The 23,201-nt window shown below is 39.1% G+C and overlaps 1 protein-coding gene across 3 annotated transcripts in view; it reads right to left on the minus strand.

Annotated features, from left to right (window-relative positions):
• Positions 1 to 10,954: 10,954 nt before the first annotated feature.
• The window catches only part of STX11 (syntaxin 11), a 58,096-nt gene continuing 45,849 nt past the window's right edge, over positions 10,955 to 23,201 (minus strand). For all 3 annotated transcript variants that reach the window (XM_069107348.1, XM_069107349.1, XM_069107350.1), the window contains one exon: positions 10,955 to 14,403. In XM_069107348.1, coding sequence (XP_068963449.1) covers positions 13,535 to 14,403 — 869 coding nt within the window. In that variant the 3' untranslated portion in view covers positions 10,955 to 13,534. The remainder of the gene's footprint in view (positions 14,404 to 23,201) is intronic.

Consider the following 23,201-nt stretch of genomic DNA (forward strand, 5'->3'; position numbering starts at 1 on the left):
TTGAGAGAGGGCTGAAATATGGGGGTGGGGGGAAGAATCTCATGTTACATATGTCGCCAGATCTTTTCCATTTTTTGCATGCTTCCTCCTTGCTGTTTCTTCTTTTAAATGTTCTCTGACTAATTTGGTTTGATTGAGTCTCCAGCCAAGATTTCTGCGCATTTGTTTTACTTTTCATTTTTCATTGCCTTTCAATATTAAAAATGCATAGATATATTTTTTTGATAAAACAGACATATCCCAAATAACTGCTTCCAGCTGTATTCCTCCTAAACAGTCAAGCAATTTCACTTTCTAGTGCCTCATTGTTTTATGAAGAAAAACTACTTATAAATCTCCCACCTTCCTCCTCAGTAAGACTTTGTAAATGAGTTTGTAGTCTGTACTGGTGTTACTCTTTGCTACCATGTCTTACCATTTAGGAAGAAACTTAAGTGTTTTGCAGCCTGAAGACATTACTAGGCTCTTTTGAACTTCTTATTTTGTCAGTTGCTTTACTTCAGTTAAATTTCCATAGGAAATGGTGATATCTCTCATTGTTCATTTTCTAATTTCTTATGTCAATTTCTTTTTTCAGATATATCAGATTGAGCTATTTATATATATATATATATATATATATATATATATATATATATATACATATATTTGAATATTTGATTTTAAAACTTTCAATTCCAGATTCATTCCCTTTCCCCCCTGCCACCCACCCCCACTGGGGAGACAAGCAGTTCAGTATAGGTTGTACATGTGTGGCTAATGCAAAACAATAACATAATAGATGTATTGTAAAAGACTGACTATATTTCCCTCCCTCCTATCCCACTTCCCACTTGTTCTATTCTCTACTTTGATCCTGTCCCTTTTCAAAAGTGGGTGCTTCCAACTTCCCTCCCCCCCAGCCTGCCCTCCCTTCCATCATCCCCCCTCTCATCCCCTGCCCCACTATTCTCCTGTAGGGTGAGATACCCTATTTAGTGTGTATGTCATTCCCTCCCCGAGCCAAATTCAATGAGAATAAGGCTCACCCATTCCCTTTTGCCTTCCTATTCTTCCCCTCTATTGTAACATGCTCTGGCAAGCTGGACACACACCCCAGGACCTCCACCCTAGACTGCAATCCAGATCCAAGCAGGTTAAAGCAAGAGCGATTACCCTATGAATGGTCACTTGGTCCCCCTACACTCTGCAGGCCAGGGGCTGAAGCCCCCACGTGGCGCTGGCAGGCTGTGCCAGCATCTCAGCGGTTTCTCGCCCCAGGGGTAAAAGCCACACACTCCCACTTACTGGGTCCCAAAGTCCAGACTGCACTGGCCTCCCACCTTGTCCTTCGCATCTATGTATTGATAAATCTGGAAACAGCAACAGCTGCTGCTGATCTGGACTCCCTCTGGCTGGCCAGGAGCTGAAGCCGCCACGTGGCACTGGCTGGCTGTGCCAGCGTCTCAGCGGTTTCTCGCCCCTGGGGTGAAAGCCACGCACTCCCACTTACTGGTCCCAAAGTCTAGACTGCACTGGCCTCTCACCTTGTCCTTCGCATCTATGTGTTGATAAATCTGGAAACAGCCACAGCTCCTGCTGATCTGAAGTCTCTCTGGCAGGTGGCTGGTCAGGCCCGCCCTGGCGCTAAAGCCTCGGTGTGGTGCTGGGCTCGGCTCCCAGAGCGTTGTGCTGGCCGATTCCTGCCAGCCTGCCGGGCTGTTCTCAGCGGGAGGTTAGCTTCTCTGTGTCATTTTGTGGGTTCTGCAGCTCCAAAGTTTGTTTAGAGTCCCCTTTTTACATGGATTGGGGAGGGTGGAAGCCAGGGAGAGTCGTGCTTCTACTCCGCCATCTTGGCTCTGCCCCCAGATTGAGCTATTTTAATTACATGCTGTTTACCTTTTTTTTTTTTTCAATTTTGGTGTTGACTTTGATCTCTTTGAGCCAACAAATCAGTGATCTGACTCTGCACAGACAGCTGATTCAGAAAAGTCTACCACATCAATAACTAGTCGTTTCCTGTCTGTTGAGACATAATTAATTTCATTTTTTGGTAATGTTTTTCAGAGTTTCATTAATTCATTATATAGTCTCTTAAATAATATCCATAATAATTCAAAAGAGTTCAGCTTAAAAAACTGTGTGGATGAAGAATGCCTATTGTCTCAATTATGATCTACAATTGAATGGGCAAATCCATCCAAAACTGCTCTGTATGTATGTTTGGGACAGATTCCATACATGGACAATAACCTGGGCCCAAAGTTCAACAAGAGTAGACTAGTGGGAAATTGTGAGAAATTGTGCCATGTTTTCAATGACCCCTAAAACAAAAGTCCTTTTTCCTAACACCACTATTCATTCTTTCAGTGCATGTTATGTCTCAGTCATGGAATACTGTAGTCTCAGTAGAGTATATATCTGTCTAATTGAATTAAATCCAATTAGAGATGTGAGTCATTCAGCAAAAGAGAGGAACATGTTAAATGTGAGTAGCCTACAACATAAGATAAAAAATAGTAATAAGTGTAATAGAAGCAGCATAAAGGATGATATCAGATTGGTGTATGACTGAAAAAAGATGGGCTGGTCATTCATTGAGAGGGGCAGCTCATCAATTAGTACTAATGTGATATCTTATATATATCACTTTGATTTTTTTCTGCTTAATTTTATGTTTATTTTTAGTTTACAACATTCATTTCCACAATATTTTGAGTTACAAATTTTCTCCCTCTCTTTCCCCTACCCACCACCCCAAAACAGTGATCCCACCGAATATCCCCTCCCCCAATCTGCTTTCTCCTATATCCTCCCCCCATCCCCCTTCCAACTTTCTAGTAGGGCAAGATGGATCTCCATACCCCAGTGCTTGTATATCTTATTTCCCAGTTGCATGTAAAATAATAATAATTTTTAAAAACATTTTATTTCAAAACTTTGAATTCCAGACTCTTTACCTTCTTCCCTTGTCACCTACCCTTACTGGGAAGATAAGCAATTCAATATAGGTTATGCATGTGTAGTTACACAAAACATTTCCATAATGGGTATATTGTGAAAGACTGACTATATTTCCCTCCATCCTATCTTGCCCCCCACTTATTCTATTTTCTACTTTAACCCTGTCCCTTTTCAAAAGTGTGACCTCCTAACTCCCCTCCCCTCCAATCTGCCCTCCCTTCTATCGTCCTCCCTCTTCTCCCCTTATCCCCTACTTTCCTGTAGGATAAGATACCCAATATAGGGTGTATGTTAGTCCCTCCTTAAGCCAAATTCAATGAGAGTAAGGTTGACCCATTCCCTTTTGCCTTCTGGTTCTTCTCCTCCATTGTAACAGTTTTCCCTTGCCTCTTTTTTTTTTTTTTGCTTTTTGGAGGGCAATTGGGGTTAAGTGACTTGCCCAAGGTCACACAGCTAGTTTTTGTGTTAAGTTTCTGAGGCCGGATTTGAACTCAGGTCCTCCTGACTCCAGGGCCAGTGCTCTATTCACTGTGCTACCTAGCCGCCCTCCTTTGCCTCTTTTATATGAGATAATTTGCCCTATTCTGTATCTCCCCATCTCCTCTCATTATGTTCTTCTCTCATCTCTTAGTTTTATTTTTTAGATGTCACCCCTTCCTATTCAATTGATCCCGTGCCCTCTATGTATACATGTACACATATATACACACACTCACATATGTATTCATACATACATATACCCTCCTATATAGACATATAAATGTATGTATACATATATTTACATTTATATTCCCTTCAACTATCTTCATATGGAGAAAAGTTTCATAAGTTACAATCATCATTTTTCCATGCAGGAATGTAAATAGTTCAACTTTGATAAATTCCTTATGATTTCTTTTCCCTGTTTACCTTCTCATGCTTCTCTTGCTTCTTGTATCTGAATGTCAAATTTTCTATTCAACTCTGGTTTTTTCATCAAGAATGCTTGAAAGTCCTCTATTTCATTGAATGACCATGTTTTCCCCTGAAACTTTATACTCAGTTTTGCTGGGTAGGTGATTCTTGGTTTTAATCCCAGCTCCTTTGACCTCCAGAATATCATGTTTCAAGCCCTTCAATCCCTTAATGTAGAAGCTGCTAGATCTTGTGTTATCCTGTGTTTCCACAATACTCAAATTGTTTCTTCTTGGCTGCTTGTAATATTTTCTCCTTGATCTGGGAACTCTGGAACCTGGCTATAATATTCCTAGGAGTTTTCTTTTGGGGATCTTTTTCAAGAGGTGATTGGTGAATTCTTTCAATTTCTATTTTGCCTTCTGGTTCTAAAACATCAGGGTAATTTTCTTTGAGAATTTCTTGAAGGATGATTTCTAGGTTCTTTTTTTGCTCATGGCTTTCAGGTAGTCCAATAATTTTTAAATTACCTCTCCTGGATCTATTTTCCAGGTCAGTGGTTTTTCCAATGAGATATTTCACATTGCCTTCTATTTTTTCATTTGTTTGGATCTGTTTAATAGTATCTTGATTTCTCATAAAGTCATTAGCTTCCATTTGCTCCAATTTAGTTCTGAAGGAATTATTCTCTTCAGTGAGCTTTTGAGATTCTTTTTCCATCTGGCAAATTTGGCTTTTTAAGGCATTCTTATCCTCATTGGCTTTTTGGACCTCTTTTGCCATTTGAGTTAGTCTATTTTTTAAGGTGTTATTTTCTTCAGTCAGGTTGTTGACTCTCTTTTCATGATTTTCTTGCATCATTCTCATTTCTCTTCCCAATTTTTCTTCCACTTCTCTTACTTGAGTTTCAAAATCCTTCTTGAGCTCCTCCATGGCCTATAACCAATTCATATTTTTCTTTTTTTTTTTGGGAGGGCAATTGGGGTTAAGTTATTTGCCCAGGGTCCCATGGCTAGTTTTTTGTGTTAGTCTGAGGCCGGATTTGAACTCAGGTCGTCCTGACTCCAGGGCTGGTGCTCTATTTACTGAGCCACCTAGCCGCCCAACCAATTCATATTTTTCTTGGAAGCTTTTGATGCAGGAGTTCTGACTTCATTGTCTTCCTCCCATTCCACACTTTGATCCTTTTTGTCCCCAAAAAAGGAATCTAAGGTTTGATTGCTGTGCTAGCTTTGCTTCCTTAGCTTGCTCATGTTGCCATTCAATTACTTGACTTTTGAACTCTTTGCCACAGTAGAATTCTGCTTCTAGAGAGGAGAGATTTGTCCCAAATAACTGGGGGTTTTGCAGCTGCTGGAGGTATTAGTTGGGTGCCCACTCTGCAGCCCCCACAAGCTCTGGTCCACTGGCCACACACCCCAGGACCTCTACCCAAGACAGTGATCCAGATCTAAGCAGGTTAAAGCAAGAGCGATTACCCTATGAATGGTCACTTGGTCCCCCTACAATTTGCAGGCCAGGAGCTTTGAAGGCACCTCTGCCACTTCTCACCCCAGGAACAGGGGCCAGACTGCGATCTTCCATCCCCCCCTCTCAGCATCCCCCTCCCCCTAGTAACAACAGAGCTCCACACTGACCTTTTACTTTGTCTTTGGCATTTATGGATTAATAAGTCTGGAAACTGCCATAGCTGCTTGTGATTCATTCTCCTGAAATCTGCTCTAGCTGCTGCTGGTTGGGGCTACCCTGGGGCTAATACCTCAGGTTCATGTGGGGCTGGGCTCAGCTCCCAGCATGCTTCGATGGAACCTTCCTATAGGACTGCTGGGCTGCCTTCAGCAGGAGATTTGTTTCTCTCTGTCATTTTGTGGGTTCTGTAGCTGTAAAATTTGTTTAGAGTCATATTTTATTGGTATTTGAGGTGGTTATAGGGGGAGCTCATGGAGTTTTCCTGCTTCTATGCCACCATCTTGGCCATAATGATGTGATATCAAGAGATGTAGAGAAAGACACCCCCTTTTACACCCCTTTAGTATTTTGGTGGGTCCCTAATGGAAGGTTTATGGGATAACATGGGCAAAACTAGAAAAGCATATGCAGGCATGGATACAAAGAAATCTATATTACAGGAGCATAGGAGGAAGTACCCACATGGATGAGATTAAAGATCCATTAAAGTATCAAACTATTCAGTGTTTTCAGTGTCTAGCATCTTTCATTTTCTGAAGAAAATATGATATACAGCATGTCTCCAGAATCTTAGCACATTAAATTATATATTAAAACTTAAAGCTGTAACAGTAAAACCTTTAAGATACTATGTATAAGTGGGACACTTTTGTATAATCTAGTTTAGTATAGTCTATATGACCTTTTTTGTTTTCTTATTTTGCAGAGGCTTATTTTCCAATGTGTTTTTGTTCTCCCCTATATTCACCTTTAGATTGAAGTCATGAAGTATTAAAGTATATCTTAATGCTATTTGAAGAACCTTACTGAATTTTTTATAGAACTGATTTCTTTATCTTCTGCAACAGATGAACCAACATTCATTAGTCACAAGTAATTTCAAGGTGGTTGTTTTGCTTATGATTTTCATGAAGCCCTGTAATGTTCCATTAAATGTCCCATGAAATGCCCTTTGTTTTTCATACATTTTTTGTGCATGATAAAAACAATTCTGACAACTCACAAAGAATTAAAGAATTACAATTCCTTTATCTAAGGGGAGCCTATAAGACAGCCTTCAGTTGAGCTACGACTTCCTCCAGTAGTCAACTCATTGGTTTTTATACAAGGTAAATTGCAATTGTGAGCTGGGTTACCAGTCAAATCAATAATCAAAACTATCTTAAAACTTTTAAAATGCTCAAAAGTTTCTAAAAAGTTGGATTTTTAGCATCTTATGAACCTCTCTTGCCATCCTACCACTGTCACTGCAGAAGCGGATGGGGGATGTATAGAAATGGAGGCCATGAAGTGTTTGTATGCATATATATACACACATACATATATACATATGTGTATATACTTATCTACATACATATATATTATAAACAGAGAGATAATTCTCACCATAAGTAACCCATTCTGGAGATCTCCTCCCCTGGGGAGATCCACATGGCCCTGCCCCCTCTGGGGCTCTATGCTCCCCACAGCCCAAGTTTCAGTGCCTGGGGTGCTGCCACCCCTTCTGCCCAAGCCCAAAGTGTGTGTGTGGGGGGGCTTCCCTCCCATAACACAATAGAATTTGCATAATCTGAATTTAAAGAAATCAAGATTTGTATACATGTGTCTAAAGATATAGATATATTCACACACGTGCCTATATGTGTGTCTATATCTATATACTTTTTTTCATTGCGATGGCCGACTTCATGATAAAGTGACTCACTTTGGCAGTGAGATTCCTCCTACATCAAAATGAGAAAAAAAAACCCAACAACCAACAACTGCTCATAGTTCTGTAGTACATTTTTATATTTGGGGAGAAAAGAAGATCTATATGAGAATGTGGAAAAACCTAGTCCACACCTTTCATTTAATTTACACCTAAATGGGTCTGTAACTCATTCCTACAACTTCAATCCTTCCTCCTCCGATTCTCCACAGATCCTGACCTCTAGTAGCAGAAACAATCGCGTAAACACATGAATTTATCACGTTTTATTGAGTATTTCCCTTTCACCTTTAATTTTTCTTCTGGAGTTGGATATTGTCCTGCTTCTCCAGATCAACTTGTGTATAGAACTACAAATGCAGTTATGAAAGAAAACAAACATCTTTATCACTGCAAAAAAAAGGTTCCTTATACACAAATTAGTTATGTTCTTATTCTTGCTAGACCTACTGTTGTCACTTTATTAAGGATCTTCAGTTGAACTGTCTGCTCTTTTATCTTTCCAAAATATTTAATAGCTTATCTTCTTAGGTTAATTTTGGGCTCTCAGGGAAAAAGATCCCCAATAAAGCTGCTACCTGAGCTGCAGAAACTGGAAACTTGGGGCAAAAAAAAAGTTCTACACTTTCTAAATGTAATTGTCAACCAATTCTCTAAGCAAATTAAAATGTAGGCTTTATTCTGTTTATCCATTTGAGATGTGTGAAATTCAGGCATACTTGTAACATGCAAGTGTATTTTCCTTTTCCACAGGCCTGTTAATCTGACCAAAGTGTTTTCCTAGACAATTATGTGAGTTGAGAAAATTACCACATTTAGAACAAAACCCAACCTTAGAGATTATTTAGTCTAGTTCTTTTTCTTTTTTTTTTTTTTTTAGTGTCTGGGAAATGTGAGATAAATCATTTATCCCTAACTCACAGAAAGGAATGCTAAGTGTAATGGTAATGGAATTTGAATTTGAAGATCCCTTTATATTGGCAAAGGTAACAGGTACTTAGACCTTAGTAATTAATCAAGCCTATGTTAAAGAAACAGAAGGTATGAGCCCCTGTTGCTGACGTAACAGGAAGGGGTGAAACAGGAACTAGCTGAAACAGGAAGGAGCTAATGCTGTGTGTGTGTGTGTGTGTGTGCGCACGCGCATGTGTGTGTGCACGTGTGCGTGCACGTGAGTGTAAGGAGAAGCCCCTGCTGGGTCAGATAGATCTTCTTGGATCCAGGTTCTGGAGGCTGAGGAAGAGAGGCCCAGGCTGGAGAGAATGATTTTTATTTTGAGAACCTGTATGAAGTGATTTTGATTCTGGGAACCAGCTGAAACTTCTGCTCAGTCCCAGGGCCAGCTGGAGCTGCTGAGGATTTCTGAGGACAAGCCAGAGCTGCAGAGGACTGAGGAAGCATGACTGTGGTGTCAGTATTTTGTCTGTTTGTGGCTTTGTTAAGCCTTGATCTTGGGAACAGAGACTATGAAGGACTTAAGGTGGACTGGACACCGTGAACTTCAGTGTGGAATAGGGACTACATGGAGAGCTGGACAAAGAGCTGGGAGCTGTCTGCCTTTGAACCCAGGTGACAGTTTGGTGAATCCAGGTAGGAGCTGGGACCATAGAAGGGGATCCATGGAATCTGAGAGCCTACCTCAGGTCAAGATGAAGAGATCTCTTTGTGGATACTGAGTAGTGACTAACTGAAGTTGTAACTTACTTATGACCTTGAAATTGTAATTTATTTGTGACTGAGGGGTAGATTGCTTGTATATTTTACACTACCCCTTAAGAGAGTGCTGAGTAGTGACTGATATTGTAACTTAGTGTGCCCCATGAGGGGAGAACTTTGACTTTTGTATTTTGTGACCCTTAAGGAAGCAAGCCTTGATTAATGATTGAATGACTGAATTACTAAGTGATTGATTGACTAAATGATTATACTTTGTTCAAAACCATGTGACCACTGTGCTGAAAACTATGTGGCCATCTCTGTGATAAATTGTTGTGAAAGCTGTATTTTTTTATCTGTGATAAGTTGTAACATTGTGAATGCTGTACCTTGATTTATTGTGAATGCTTTGCTCTGATTTGTTATTGAATAAATAGAGTGTTCACTGTAGTATGTAATCAGAACCTTGAAAGCTGTTCACAGCAGCAGTCCTCTGGAAAGCTGCTTGTGCTTATACACTAAGTCACAGAAAGAATAAGTGAACATTAACAGAATAATTAGAATAGCATTCTATAACAAAGTACACTTATGTTTACAATCAGTTAAGAGGCTAGTTATTTTTTTTAAGAAGCCTCATCAGAACATAAAGTATAATACTGCTAATTAGGTACCTCCCATTTTACCTTGGCCCTAGACACTATCTAATCAAACTGGCCAAGCTCCATCTCTCTCCTCTGGCCTCTCTCCTGCTAGTGGCTGAACTCTCTGAAATGGAAGTTTCCTCTGCTATTCAGCCACAGACACTCTAGTGAAGATCACTTCACCCTTGGATACAGCTGTCCCAACCACATGCCTCCAGACCTTTCCACACTCATAAGGTTTTTTAGGTCAAGAATTTTTAACTTTTTTCTGTAATGGACCCCTTTGGCATCTGTTGAAGTCTATGGACATTCTTCTTAGAATAATGCTTTAGATGCATAAAATGAAATACATAGTATTACAAAGGAAACTGAGAATATTGAAATACAGTTATCAAGATATTTTTTTAAAGTACATGTGCCCACAGATTAAGAACTTTTGATTCTAGTTCACTCTTTTCATTTTATACATGAGGAAACTAAGACCCAAAGAGGTTGAATTCCTTGCCCAGAAGTAATTGCCACAAAGTGGGTAAGTATAAACTTTAAATAAAACATATGAATAGTTCTTCCCTGCAGTGGACATTAGCTCATATTCTTTAGATATAATAACTACCCCTATGACATGCAAAACATAACATTGTAAATAACAGAGAATTTCTTTTTCTAATTTGTGAATGAGGATTTTCACATGAAAGAAAGAACAGACTCATTAATGACAAAAGAAATGGTTTAAAGCAACTTTGACTCAAAATGGTTACAAAGAGCCTGGTGGCATGTAAATTGGCCCAATGTTTCTAGAGAAAAACAAGTCATATTGGTAGAGTCATGGAATACCTCATATTCTTTGGCCTTGTAATTCAACAAATACTTCAACTCTTTAAGGATCCGATATAGCTACTCTTTCCACCTATAGGAATGGAACTCTTGACAAACAAAATTGATCAGCCAGTGGTCTACTAGTTATGGACCTCTTGGCTCTTACCTTAGATGTCATGTACAGTCCATTGCCTCGTCCATCACCCAATTCTTTCCAATTTATAAGAACCTGACACAGTTAATTCTATGCTATCATAGCTTCAGAAGACATCATACCGTGATGAGACATAAAAGTACTACTTTAATGAAGGAAATAATCTAAAGAAAATAAATATAATTTATATAAAGATGTTTATAGCAATTCTATTTGTAAGAATAAAACATCAGAAAACAACCCAACTATTTTATATTAAGACGAGATATGCAAACAATCATATATTAATACTATAGAATATTATGTAGCTATTTAAAAGGACAAGTATGTAAATAATGTCAATATACAGAAAGATAAATAAAATGTTAAGTAAAAAGGCAGAATTGTAAACACTAATTACAACTATGTAAAACTACATGTAGTGACATAAACAAAGTTTGGAACAGAATATAGAGTGGTATAAATAGAGTTTACTTTTCATCAAATTTTCGTACAAATTGTGTTCATAAAAATACATATGTACAAAAAGGGGAAGGGAGAGAAAATTGAATATCTATCTCAAATTATAGTCTCAAGTTAGTAATAGTCCAGTTACTGAGAAGGGATCTTAGATTTAGAGCTGGAAGAACCTTCACCTAGTTCTACACCCTTATTTTATGTATAAGGAAACTGGGCTCCAGAGATGTTAAGAACCTTGCTCAGTATCACACAAGCAGAAAGTAGCAGATCTGGGATTTGAAACTAGGGAAACAGTAATGACTATGGAGATGATGGGATTCAAAATCCTCGGTTTCCCCTAAGATTAATCATTAAAATAACACAGAGGTCTCAGCCACAAAGCTAAAAAACAAAACAAACAACCAGTTAAAGGAGCTATAAATAAATACTCTACTTCATCTTTTTATCCTCTTTTTATCAGAGTTTTCCCAAGAATCTATTCATTGGAGAACTGAATGACTTACCATTGACCTGGTTTGAGAAGGAGCAGCAGAAAGATATTAGGTTGACTGGAAAGGGGGCAGGACAGATGGTTAATGTGGGTTGGTTCAATGTTACTGGAGTACAATTTCCACCATTATGGTGATTTTGGTCACTGGTAAAAGTTTTATACTTCAACTCATAAAAAGGCTGGGAAGAGAAAAGATATCCTCATGTGAAATAATTTCAGTTTTCAACATGTTTTCCCTGACAACTTCTAGGCACAGAGTCTAACTCAGTAAATTTTAGTTTATAATAATAGATAAAATCATATGGGGCTGAGGCTTAAAAGGATGTGACACAAAAAATATAAGGAAAAACTACAATTAGTACTTAAAAAGACTTGTGACAAAAGGTTAGTAAATAGTACTACTTTAAAATACCCTAAATTCCTAAATGTTTGCTTTGCACAGATAGTTCTAAATTCCACTGGAGAGAAGTAGAATAAGATAAATTAATAAAATCTGACAGATGGCAAGTACTCAAGAGATCATTTAGGTCTTTATTGTCCTCATTAATTCCTTATAGTAGATAATATTTTGCCTTTTATAGCTATGATTTTCATATATTATAGAACCCCTTATTTTACAGATGAGGATACTGAAACTAAGAGAGGTAAAGTAACTTGGCCAATGTTACTTAGACACTGAGGTGGCAGAGCAGGATCTAATCCCTCAGGTGTCCTCACTTCTAGGCTAGGGCTCTTTTCACCCTAGAAATAGGGCTAAAAGGAAGAATTAGCTGTGGCGAATTGCTAATCCTAAACCATTCTTGAATTAGTGTATTTCGTTCTGAATGTCTTTCTGGCCCTTTTCACCTATCTTTGTCAAACAGAATCAGTACAAAGAGATCCTGAACAAAATTTTTAGTAGGTTTTACAGGACAGAGAAGAGACTTTTAAAAAACAGCCCAGAAAGGTGTGGGAATTCGAGGCCTTCTTAAAGTACTGAGATCTACCTAGTAGTTATTTTTAATAAGGAGTACTAATAAATCTGAAGGAAAGTGAGCTGGCTTAGTACTCATGTACAAACAACAGTGAATAGTAATGTTCTACTCTTGTATGTGCCAGGATATTCATGTGTGCATAAAATTAACACATTAAAAAGTGAACTTTATGTTAGTTAATATATATAGATGTCTAAAAACATGGGTGCTATAATCGAAGTGCTTTGTACCTATTCAATCTTCAGTGCTTAAAAATATTTGAAAACTGTTCCCAAAGTGTTCTCTAACAGAATAGAAGCAAGGAACTAATGAATGTTAATACAACACAATAATAAAGATTAGGCCGGGAGGTTGTCTAGGTTGTGATCTTAAAAAAAAAAAAAATTCATCAAAGGAGAAAAACAAGTAATTTTACATTTTCTCTCTGTTTCCAAGAGAATTAAATTCTTAAGGACCAGGTCCCAGGAGGATTCCAGCATCTAGTTATGTGAGGAAGTAATTTATTTTTCCAGTTCTATTGGAATCAGCCTATTTGACCATGATCAAATGACTAAGAAACCTCATAATTTTAGCGGACCCATAATTGGACTTCCTTTCCCCTGCTGAGAAAAAAGCTTATAACACTAACTATCCAGGGATAAGAATGTTTTCCTATCTCTATGAAAGCATTTTGGATACACTAAACACAGAGCTAATGAGAATTAGTATTATAGCAATACTAATTGCTGATGAAAACTTTGGCAGCATAAATTATCTTTTAGAGAGGAGGTGGAACCAACATCTTAGCCCAACTTTTCTTCTTCTTCTTCTTCTTCTTCTTCTTCTTCTTCTTCTTCTTCTTCTTCTTCTTCTTCTTCTTCTTCTTCTTCTGCTGCTGCTGCTGCTGCTGCTGCTGCTGCTGCTGCTGCTGCTGCTGTTGCTGCTGCTGCTTCTCTTTGAGAGATACAAAGATGACCAACAACCATTCCTGAGGCCCGGGTGAGGAAGGTCCAACTCATTTTTGTTCTGAAACCTATAAAAGTCTTGCTCAAAATGTGTTCATTTAGCATCTTCTAGTCACAGTCATTTGGTGGTGATGGGGGCCCAGGGGTTCCTGGCACATTCCTCTCATTCGAGGCATCGGCAGCAGCAGCAGCAAAGTGTCCGACAAGGGTTCTTCTTCTTGTACTCCACGGCTTTCTTCACGTGAGCTTTTGCCTCACCCGTGTAGCTCTGGATCTTTTCCACGTTCAACTCTATGACATCCAGCGTGTCCCCCTGCTCTTCCACAAGCAAAGCCATCTGGAGGAAAAGTTCATGCACCTCCCGGATCCGGCTCTCCAATTTCACCAGTTCCTTGTGCCGGCTCTCGATCTCGTTCAGGGCGGACCGGGCCCCTTTCACATCGGCCAGGAGGTTCTCAGAGAAAACATCCCACTTGCCTTGCTCGCACATCTCTTCTATCTGAGCCCTGGAGACCTCTTTGCCCATGATCTCCAGCTGCCGCTGAATACGGATCTTGCAGTTCTCCCTCTGGTTCATCTCTGCTTGGTTGTAGTCGTGCATAGCCTCCTGGAAAGCCCGAGTGAGCGCGTTGTACTGGGCCTTGGAGATCCGGGCCATGGCGGAATTGGCCCCGTGCTTCTCCTCGGCTGTCTCGCTGAAAACCTTCATGCTCTGGAGCTTCTTATGGATGGCCTCTCCCCGGGTTTTGATGTCCTTAGCAATGGAGTTGGTGTCCCGCTTAATGCTGCTGAGGCGGCGCATGGAAGTGAGGAAGCGGACGTTCTGCTTGCCCAGACGCTTGACGTCCACCGTCAGCAGATGATTCTCTGTCTGGATGTCTTGGATGTCTTTGTACAAAGATTCCAGGATGTAGTCTGTCTCAAATATAATATTCTCCTGGTCGAAGTTCTCTTCATCCTCTCCTTCAGGAAACTGTTGGTCATACTGCCTGGATAATTCTAGCAACTCCGGCAGCCGGTCTTTCATCTTGCCTGCAAAGAGATGGAATGCAGAATGGGATGAGTTCAACATTTTCATATTTTGAAGAGTTCTGCCAGTGACCATGAAATTCTTGGAGCGACATAACAATGTATTGTTATAATAATGTAATATATTATTATGCTGTAATAAATATTATTATTGTTTTAATTCCTACACATATAGTGCTTGAAAGTTTCCAAAGCACTTTCTTCATACAACCCTATGAAGTAGTAGCACCTGTATTATTAATCCCATTTTTAATATGAGGAAAGTGGGGCTTTGAGTGATGGTTTATTCATGGTCCCACAGCTAGTGTGTGAGATAGCAAAGGAACATAGGTGTCCTCATTCCTGAGGACAGTTTCCAGGCAGTTAGGTGGCACAGTGGATAGAGTGCTGGAAGTAGTAATCAAGGAAATTGGAGTTTGAATCCTGTCTCAGACACTTACCAGCTATGTGACTGTGGGCAATTCACATAACCTTTCTGAGATTCAAATTCCTCCCATGAAAAATTGGGGTGAAAATAACACCTAAATTGCAGAGCTATTGTGAGGATTAAATGAGATACCATATGCAAAGCCCTTTGCAAACCTTAAAGTACAATATATGTGCTGGCTATAATAACAATAATATATTATGATACTAAATACATAACAGTACTCTATATAATAATATCATTATTAATTACCAGTGTTCTAGTCCTGGTTTCACTACTTACTATTTGTCTTCTAAAACTTGTTTTCCTCCTCTACATAAAGTTAGGAAGCAAATGAGACATGTGAAAGATATATGAAAACTTTAAAGAAGTGTGTGTGTGTGTGTGTGTGTGTGCGTGTGTGTGTGTGTAGAGAGACAGAGACACAGAGACAGAGTCCAGAATTCTTAATGATTTGTTAGAAGACTCCCTCAATTCTCCAACACTTTATCTCTCAGGGGCAGCAATCAGTGTACTGAAAACAGCTGCTGGCTTCCCAGACTTTTTGTTTCATGGAATATTGAAACAAACATGAATATTCATATGTAGTCTGAGCCTCATAAATGCAGCAGTCCAATGCTGCATTTATGCACAATCAGTACTTAATCAACAATATACTGGATTTGGAGACAGAGCACTGAATCTCAATTCTGCTCCTTACTACCTGTGTGATTTTAGACAAGTCATAACTTTTCTGGACCTCATCATTTCTTCATCTCTACAATAAGGGGGTTTGGAATCAGCCTCTAACATTACTTCCAGTTCTAAACGTGTGATCTTTTCATGCAAAGTAAAATGTGACAAATCACACAATCCACATTTTAGCCAAGTGACAAGTGTCACCTCATCGTATCCTCCCCTCTACATGGTCTGGGAATTCATACAGACCATCTACCATACTGCCTGAAACATACTCCCATCATTGCTCACTGACATCCTTCTTTCCCTTTAAGATTTGGCTCATGTTCTTCCTCCTCGATGAGAATTTCCCTCATCTTCTAGTTAAAAGTGTGCTAGCCCTCCCCCTTCCCCAATTTTTTTCTTGTGGTACTTTGACTCTATCTCTCCTTTGCTCCCCTCACATTCACACTTCTATATCAGTCATAGACTTCTAAGATCTGGACCTGGAAGGAGCCATAGAGATCCACTTGTTCCCTTGAGGACATCAAGGACATTGTCATCTTTATATCTCTAAGTGCTATCGCATTGAACAGGAGAGAAGTGCAATGGGCTTTTAAATAAGATGGATTGAGGCTTCGTGGAGGAGGTGACAGAATGGATAGGATATTAATCAGCAAAAATCAGTTTGTTTCAGATATAAAAAAAACAGATGGCAAAAGTACAGAAGTAGGAGAGCATGTCTATCTATAATATGGGAATGTCTAATTTGACTTCAGTATACAGTGTGTGATAATGAATATGTAATAACACTGGGCAGCTAGGTGATGTTTCCTGGAGACAGGAATACCTGAATTCAAATTCAGCCTCATACACTGTGTGGCCCTGGGCAAGTCATTTAATTTTGTTTGCCTCAGTTTCTTCATCTGTGAAATGAGCTGAAGAAAATGGCAAAACATTCCAATATCTTTCCAAGAAAAACCCCCAAAGGGTCGTGAAGAGTCAGACATGACTGAAAAATGCCTAAATGACAATGAAGGAATAATGTAAAAACACTAGAATACTCTGAACACCAGTAAGTGACAACCTATGATGTTGTCTCTACAGATCTGAGAATTTAAAGCAATAAATAATTAAACTTGCCTTAAAATGGTTGAATCTTTGTTATCTTAGAGGTCACTTGCAGCTTCTTCCTGGAGGATCCTTTTATTAACATTCTGTGGTGGAGTGTGATCCCTACCTAGCAGATTCCTATTTCTTTGCATCAGTGATCCTGATGTCCTTCTTGCTTAATAAGGCCAGAGAGAATGATCTACATCTGTTTTTGCTCCCAAGGGAGATAGGAAGCTCCTAAAGCTTTTCTTTGATTAGTGGTGCCATTTGCTAAAATTCTGATGATGTGGTTCCTACTGGGATTTTCATAGTGTCAGGTATATGCTTGCTCCTATGTAATTTGGACCCTGGCTTCCAGTTAGTTGGGGAAGGAAGTGGTAGTACTTTGCAGATAATTATTCAAGGTGGGAGACCCCAATCTGCTAATCTCATGAGCCTCGGCTGTAGTTAAATTATTTCTTAGCAACATTAATGAAGTGCTGGGCAGCTATATTTAATGAGAAACAGAACAGAAAAACAGGTATCTCCCATGCCCTTCTACTACCATGGTCACTATTTGTAGAAATTGACTCGAAAGGTCTTGCCCTCTGGGTCTGGTTTTCAACATCAGTAGTTATCTTGATCACAAAAATAGCTTTGGCTTTTAACCATAGCCCTACTCATAGATATGATAGAAGACTGCCTTTCTGTTATGAGGCAAGGGGGAGGGGCAATAAAAGATTCTCATACGAAAACTATCAGACCCACATTGTCTTGCTTTTTGGGTCTAAAATGCTTTAGCATTACTCCTTAAGGGACCTCTTGGACTATGGTTTTAAGCAGGTAAAGGCTTGGGGTCCTCCACTGTAGTTCTCTGATGCCCTGATACCTCATTGTGCTGTGATAATGGCCCTATGTTCTTCAAGGCTGTGCCAGTGTAGGACACAAGGTCTAGCAGGTCCCACCAAACTAAAGAGCCTTCAAGTACTACTGGAGACAAGCTGTATATCTGCTTCCCAAAGACCAATCTGTTTGAATTTGGAAAGGCCCATCACCAGCTCTTGAAGACCATCTGGTAAGACAGCAGTTTTTAAATTTTTTGGTCTCAGGGCCCCTTTTCACTCTTAAAAATTATTAATAGTCTTTCCTCCTCTCCCCAAAGAACTTTTACCAGTTACTCATGTCAGTTTTAACTACATTAGAAGCTAAAATGTCTTAGTATTATTATGAAAATAGCTTTGATCTCACAGATGATCCGAAATGATCTTAGGGGCACCCCCACACTCCCACAGTTCTCCAGACCACTCTGAGAATTGCTGTACTATATAAAATGGCTTACCATCCCCAGGAAAAAATCCCAAATCTTTAATATATTGATATATAAGGCAGGATTCTAATTAACTAGCTAACACATTAGCAAGGATTAGTTTATCTGATTAACACATTGACATTCTCTCAACAAAGTGCTAAGGGAATAAGAGATGATATGTTTTGATAGGAGTGGAAAAATTAGGGAATGGGAGCCTCTGGTATTCTCTATGATTAATGGGGCACCATTTTAGTAAGTTATAAAAGGTCTAGAGGTAAGGTCACTGCCTCCCTACAGGGTGAACAGGAACACAGGTACAAAGGAGCCCTACTGATACTAAGATAAATCTCATTCTCTTATTCCCTATTCTTTCTATCCCCTCAAAACTGACCAGTCTTATGTCCTATTCCCTCTGGGTTCTGCTCTCTGTTTGCCTATTTCTGTTAGTGGTACCATCATTCTCCCAATCATCAAGGTTCCAAACCTGGATGTCTTCTCTGACTCTTCACTTTGCTTTATTCCTCATTTTCCATTACTAACATCTTTGAATTATTCCTTGGAAACATCATCTGTTTCCATTTCTTCTTTTCCATTCCCATTGCTACCACTCAGCATTTCACATTTTTTTTTTCTATTATAGCTTTTTAAAAGAGCTCCATGATCCCTCTAGTCCACCCTGAAGAGAACTCCTACACTTCAATGGTTATGTGATCTGACTGATGTGGATTCTTTCTCACAGAAGGTCTTTAATAAAAGGCAGGAAGAGCACGTCAGTGATGTGGTAGAGGGAATCCCTGTTCAGGGATGGGTTGGACAAGATGGCCTCCTGAAGTCCCTCTGGGGTTCTCTAACTCATTTGTTCACACTATTTTCCTTGCCTAGAATCACTCCTTGCCCCTCTCTGTTAATCTCAGAATTCTGCATTTCAGGTATGGCTTTGAGTAGATGCTAACCCAAAGTGTGCCATGAACAGATGATAGTTTCAAGGAACCCACAATTGAAGGGAGCCTAGTCGACAATAATTGCACATCTCACTATTTTGTCTAGAGCTGGAGTTCCTAACCTTTCATTTTGTCATGGGCCCTTTTGGTAGGCCGGTGAAGTCTATAAACCCTCTTCTCAGAAAAATGAGTTTAAATACATAAAACAAAATATATAAGACTACCAAGGAAACCAAATATATTGAAATAACGATATGACTTTTTCTGATCCAAGTTTATGGATTCCCTAAAGTCTTTCCATGGTCTCTTTGGGGACCCGTGGACTCCAGGTTAAGAACCCCTGGACTAGAGTATAAAGTTTTTAAAGGGTCTTGTGATACAATTCCTTGATACTTGGAAGCTCTGACTAGCACAGTACTATGTAGTAGGCCCTCATATATTGACAAAAATTAATGAATTTTAATATTTCTCACTTCTTTCAAAGTTACTCTGTCATTGTTTTTCTTTTTTTTTCTTTTTGTTTCTTGGAGGGCAATTGGGGTTAAGTGACTTGCCCAAGGTCACATGGTTAGTTTTTTTGTTGTTGTTGTTAAGTGTCTGAGGATGGATTTGAACTCATGTGGTCCTGACTCCAGGGCCGGTGCTTCTGTCATTGTTTTTCACTTCTCCATTCTACACTGCACCTAGAGATCCTGAATAGCCTTTAGCCAATAATTTTCCTTTCTTATCATTTTTTCTCATTAACATATGACAAAATATGCTATTTGGGTACTTCTCATAATCAGACCTAGTATGAATTTTGCCTCTATTAAGAGTACTTAAATATGTCAATTGCTCTTTCCTAGAAAGGGTAAGTATGGATGGATGAATCTTCCAGAACTGTTAATTAAAAACATTCATATTTTTCTCTTTTATTAGAGAATCTTTTTCTTCATGTCTCAGAAGAACCACATAAAGAATCAAGTACTGGTTGTTAGAGTTATAAGGGAATAAGAATCTAGCCTCAGGATATTTCACCTTTCCATGAAACTCCAGGGCCTTCTTGGATAGATTTCAGGGGATCCATGAACTTGGGTGGGAAAAAATGTCATCTTTATTTTCACTTTCCTCTAACTGAAATTTAACATTATTTTAGTTATTTGAAAACACACAAGGAGGCTAGGTGGCGCAGTGAGTAACGCACCAGCCCTGGAGTCAGGAGGACCTGGGTTCAGATCCGGCCTCAGACACTTAACACACACACACACACACACACACACACACACACACACACACACACACAAACCTAGCCGTGTAACCTTGGGTAAGTTACTTAACCCCAATTGCCCTCCAAAAGGCAAAAAAAGAAAAGAAAAAAAAAAGAAAACACACACATTCCTGCATAGGGTCCATAGATTTTATCAGGCTGTCAAAAGGAACTCGTTGACTCAGAAATCATGAAGACTCTCTGACCTGGTTCAAGCTCCAGACTTCACAGATGTCTATGACTGAAACTCAGAGAGAGGGGAATTAAATTGTTCCAAATAAAAAAGCTAAGATGTGGCAGAGCTTGGATTGGAATGCAGGTTTCTTTACACCTAAACCCATGGGAAGTCATGAGTCCCTGAGGATTTAAAGATGCTTTCAAGTAGAGAAAAGAAAAAAAAAAGAAAATCCAAGGTTTTTGAGAAACAATCTCTTTAAAAACAACAAAAACATAAGTGATGAGATTTTAACACATCTGACTTTTTTTAACACTCCCAAAATCTAGTGTTCATACTTTCTGTAAAGATGTGTAAATGTGTTTCTTACATTTATCTTCAGCAAAGACTCAAAACATTATTCAATTTTGCCAACACTAAATTGGTAAAATGAAATAAAACTCATGAAAACCTCAATTTAAGCCACAAATGGATTCTATCTGTAGTTAACGATCCATGACAGTGTTTTTTTTTAATTTGCTGATATGACTTAAGAGTCATATCTTAAGAGATTTCATTCTCTTAAAACCTCAAAAAAAAAGCCTATTGCTCACTCTGCAATCCCAAGAGTCCTAAAGAAACAGTCTCCACAGGTCATTTTGAACTATATAACATGAGTACTTTAATGATGCTATTAAACAGTTACAAGTCTCTTGAGGGCAAAGCTTCAGTCAATTACTTCTTTCATAGACTCATATAATTTCAAAGTCCAACCAAAGAGTTCATTCAGTTCAAATCAAGGCAACTAGGGATACAGTGGATACAGCACTGGTCCTAGAAACAGGTTCTAGTCTGACCTCAGATAGCCTGTGACCCCCCGCCCCGCCTTCCCTTCTCCTACCCCACCCCAGAGGCACTTAACCTCCATCTACCATAGTGGCAACCACACTGGCATAGCCAGGATGGCTGTTAGCACAGGTTCTCAGATCTGCTTTAGTAGGAGAGATAGCTGTTTAAGGGGTCAACACTCTTTTTTTAATTAGATTCATTAGTTCAGGGGAAAAGTCAGCACCCTAAACTTCAGAGAAAATACAAACAGAGAAAATACAGAGCAGAGAAATAAAGACCAACAGACAGGGCTCTGACTGCCTGAATCAACTATACCCTTTACATACATCCCTGGATCCAGAGAGCCTTTATATCTGAGCAGTTCGGAGCTCTGAACATGTGGCCACTCAGAATCTTGACCAGGGAATCACAAGATCCTTCTCATAAGGAAGCCCCAAAGCAAGATACCAACTCAAAATATATATACACTTCTCAGAGCCAGAAGGCATCACAGCCCTCCCAACTCAGTGCCTAATTAGAAATTAGCAAAAGGTGTGAAAGCCTTCCTATAAGCAAGACTCCCCTGAGCAAGCTTCCCTTAATGAGCTCCATGTGAGGCCTGTTAATGGGCTGGGGAGATCTTATATCCTATTAACATTACAGCTCTCAGTGTCTTCATCTGTAAAATGGGGATAATAATAGCAAGTACTTCCCAGGGTGGTTGGGAGGATCAAATGAGATAATAACTGAAAAGTAGTTAGGACAGCACCTGGCAAATAGAAGTCACTTAATAAAGTTTGTTCCTTTCCCTTCCCCTTCTGAACTGTACCCGAACAGGAAGAGACCCTGCAATATCTCCGACAAATGTTCATTCAGTTTCAGTCTGTTTATAACTGCCTGTTAATAGTATTGTTAATGATGGGAACCTCACTACCTCTGAGGCAACCCATTCCACTTTTTGTATGTTACTGCTTTACACATAGGCCTTCTCAATGAATACAAACTTTCTAGATAAATAGAGCCTTTGTGTCCTCATCTCTTAAGTAACTTGGGGAATGTGGAGAGATTTTCAAATAGGACAAAGCCCCAAAATGTACCAGTGTGATGATTAGGAGTCATATTTTCAATATGACTTAATTCTGAGGATCATAGCTATAGAATGGAAAAAGTCCTTAGAGGTCATCTAGTCCAACTTATCATTTTATAGGTGAAGAAACAAGAGTCTTGGAGAAGTGAAGTAACTTGCCCAGGCTAACACAGATACTTAGTAACAGGGCTGTCATTCAAACTGAGAGCTGGTGCCTGAAAGTTCAACACTTTTCCCCTAACATGGGGTGTGTGGGGGTTTCCCATTGAGTTGCCCACATAGCTTGGTCTCATGCTCATTTAAAAGATATATGAGACAAAATGTTTTTGTTTTTGCAAACCAATATGTATTTATGTGACGTAATTGGACTAGATAATCTTAATTCTTTAGCTATAAAAGTCCATGATGTTCAGTTGTTTCTACAAAGACATTTGGTAGAGTCAGGGTAGTGAATGACTTCAAGGGTAGTTTAGCAATAATTTTCTGGTTCAGATTCCTACCATAACAATGAGTCCTTTCAGAATTGATGGAAATTCCATACTTATTTATTATGCTGATTCATAATAAGAAATAACTTCACTCACCTAGATAAAACTAATCTCACCTGTGCTAAACCTATGAACAATTTCAGTTGGCTCCCTGAGGAAAAGAGAATGGGGTTTTTTTTTTGTTCAATGATTTCAGTCATGTCTGACTCTTCGTGACCCATCTGGGGTGAAGTGCAGGTGTTATTAGTCTTCACACTGCTGCTAATGACATTTTTCTAATTTTCAAGACTGAACTCATCATTTCCTACTCAAAACTTTCAGTGGCTCCCAAAGCCTAGAATATAAAATACAAACTCTTTAGCCTCACATTCAAAGTTCTTCACAAACTTAACTCCAACCTACCTTATCTAGAATGATTTCATGGCATTCTTCCTATACTATCTGTGCCAGACAAAGAACATGGTATCCTTCCCTCTTCCACCACAGTGTTACTGTACATTTTATCTCCCATTGCCTGAAATACATTGTAGCCAGTAAGCTTGATGGTAGGGAATATAATTTTTTCATCTTGC

Source organism: Petaurus breviceps, unplaced genomic scaffold (assembly GCF_028583685.1).
Source record: "Petaurus breviceps papuanus isolate PSGF00001 unplaced genomic scaffold, PetGlider_PUasm1.0 89983, whole genome shotgun sequence".
NCBI classification, from domain to species: domain Eukaryota; kingdom Metazoa; phylum Chordata; class Mammalia; order Diprotodontia; family Petauridae; genus Petaurus; species Petaurus breviceps.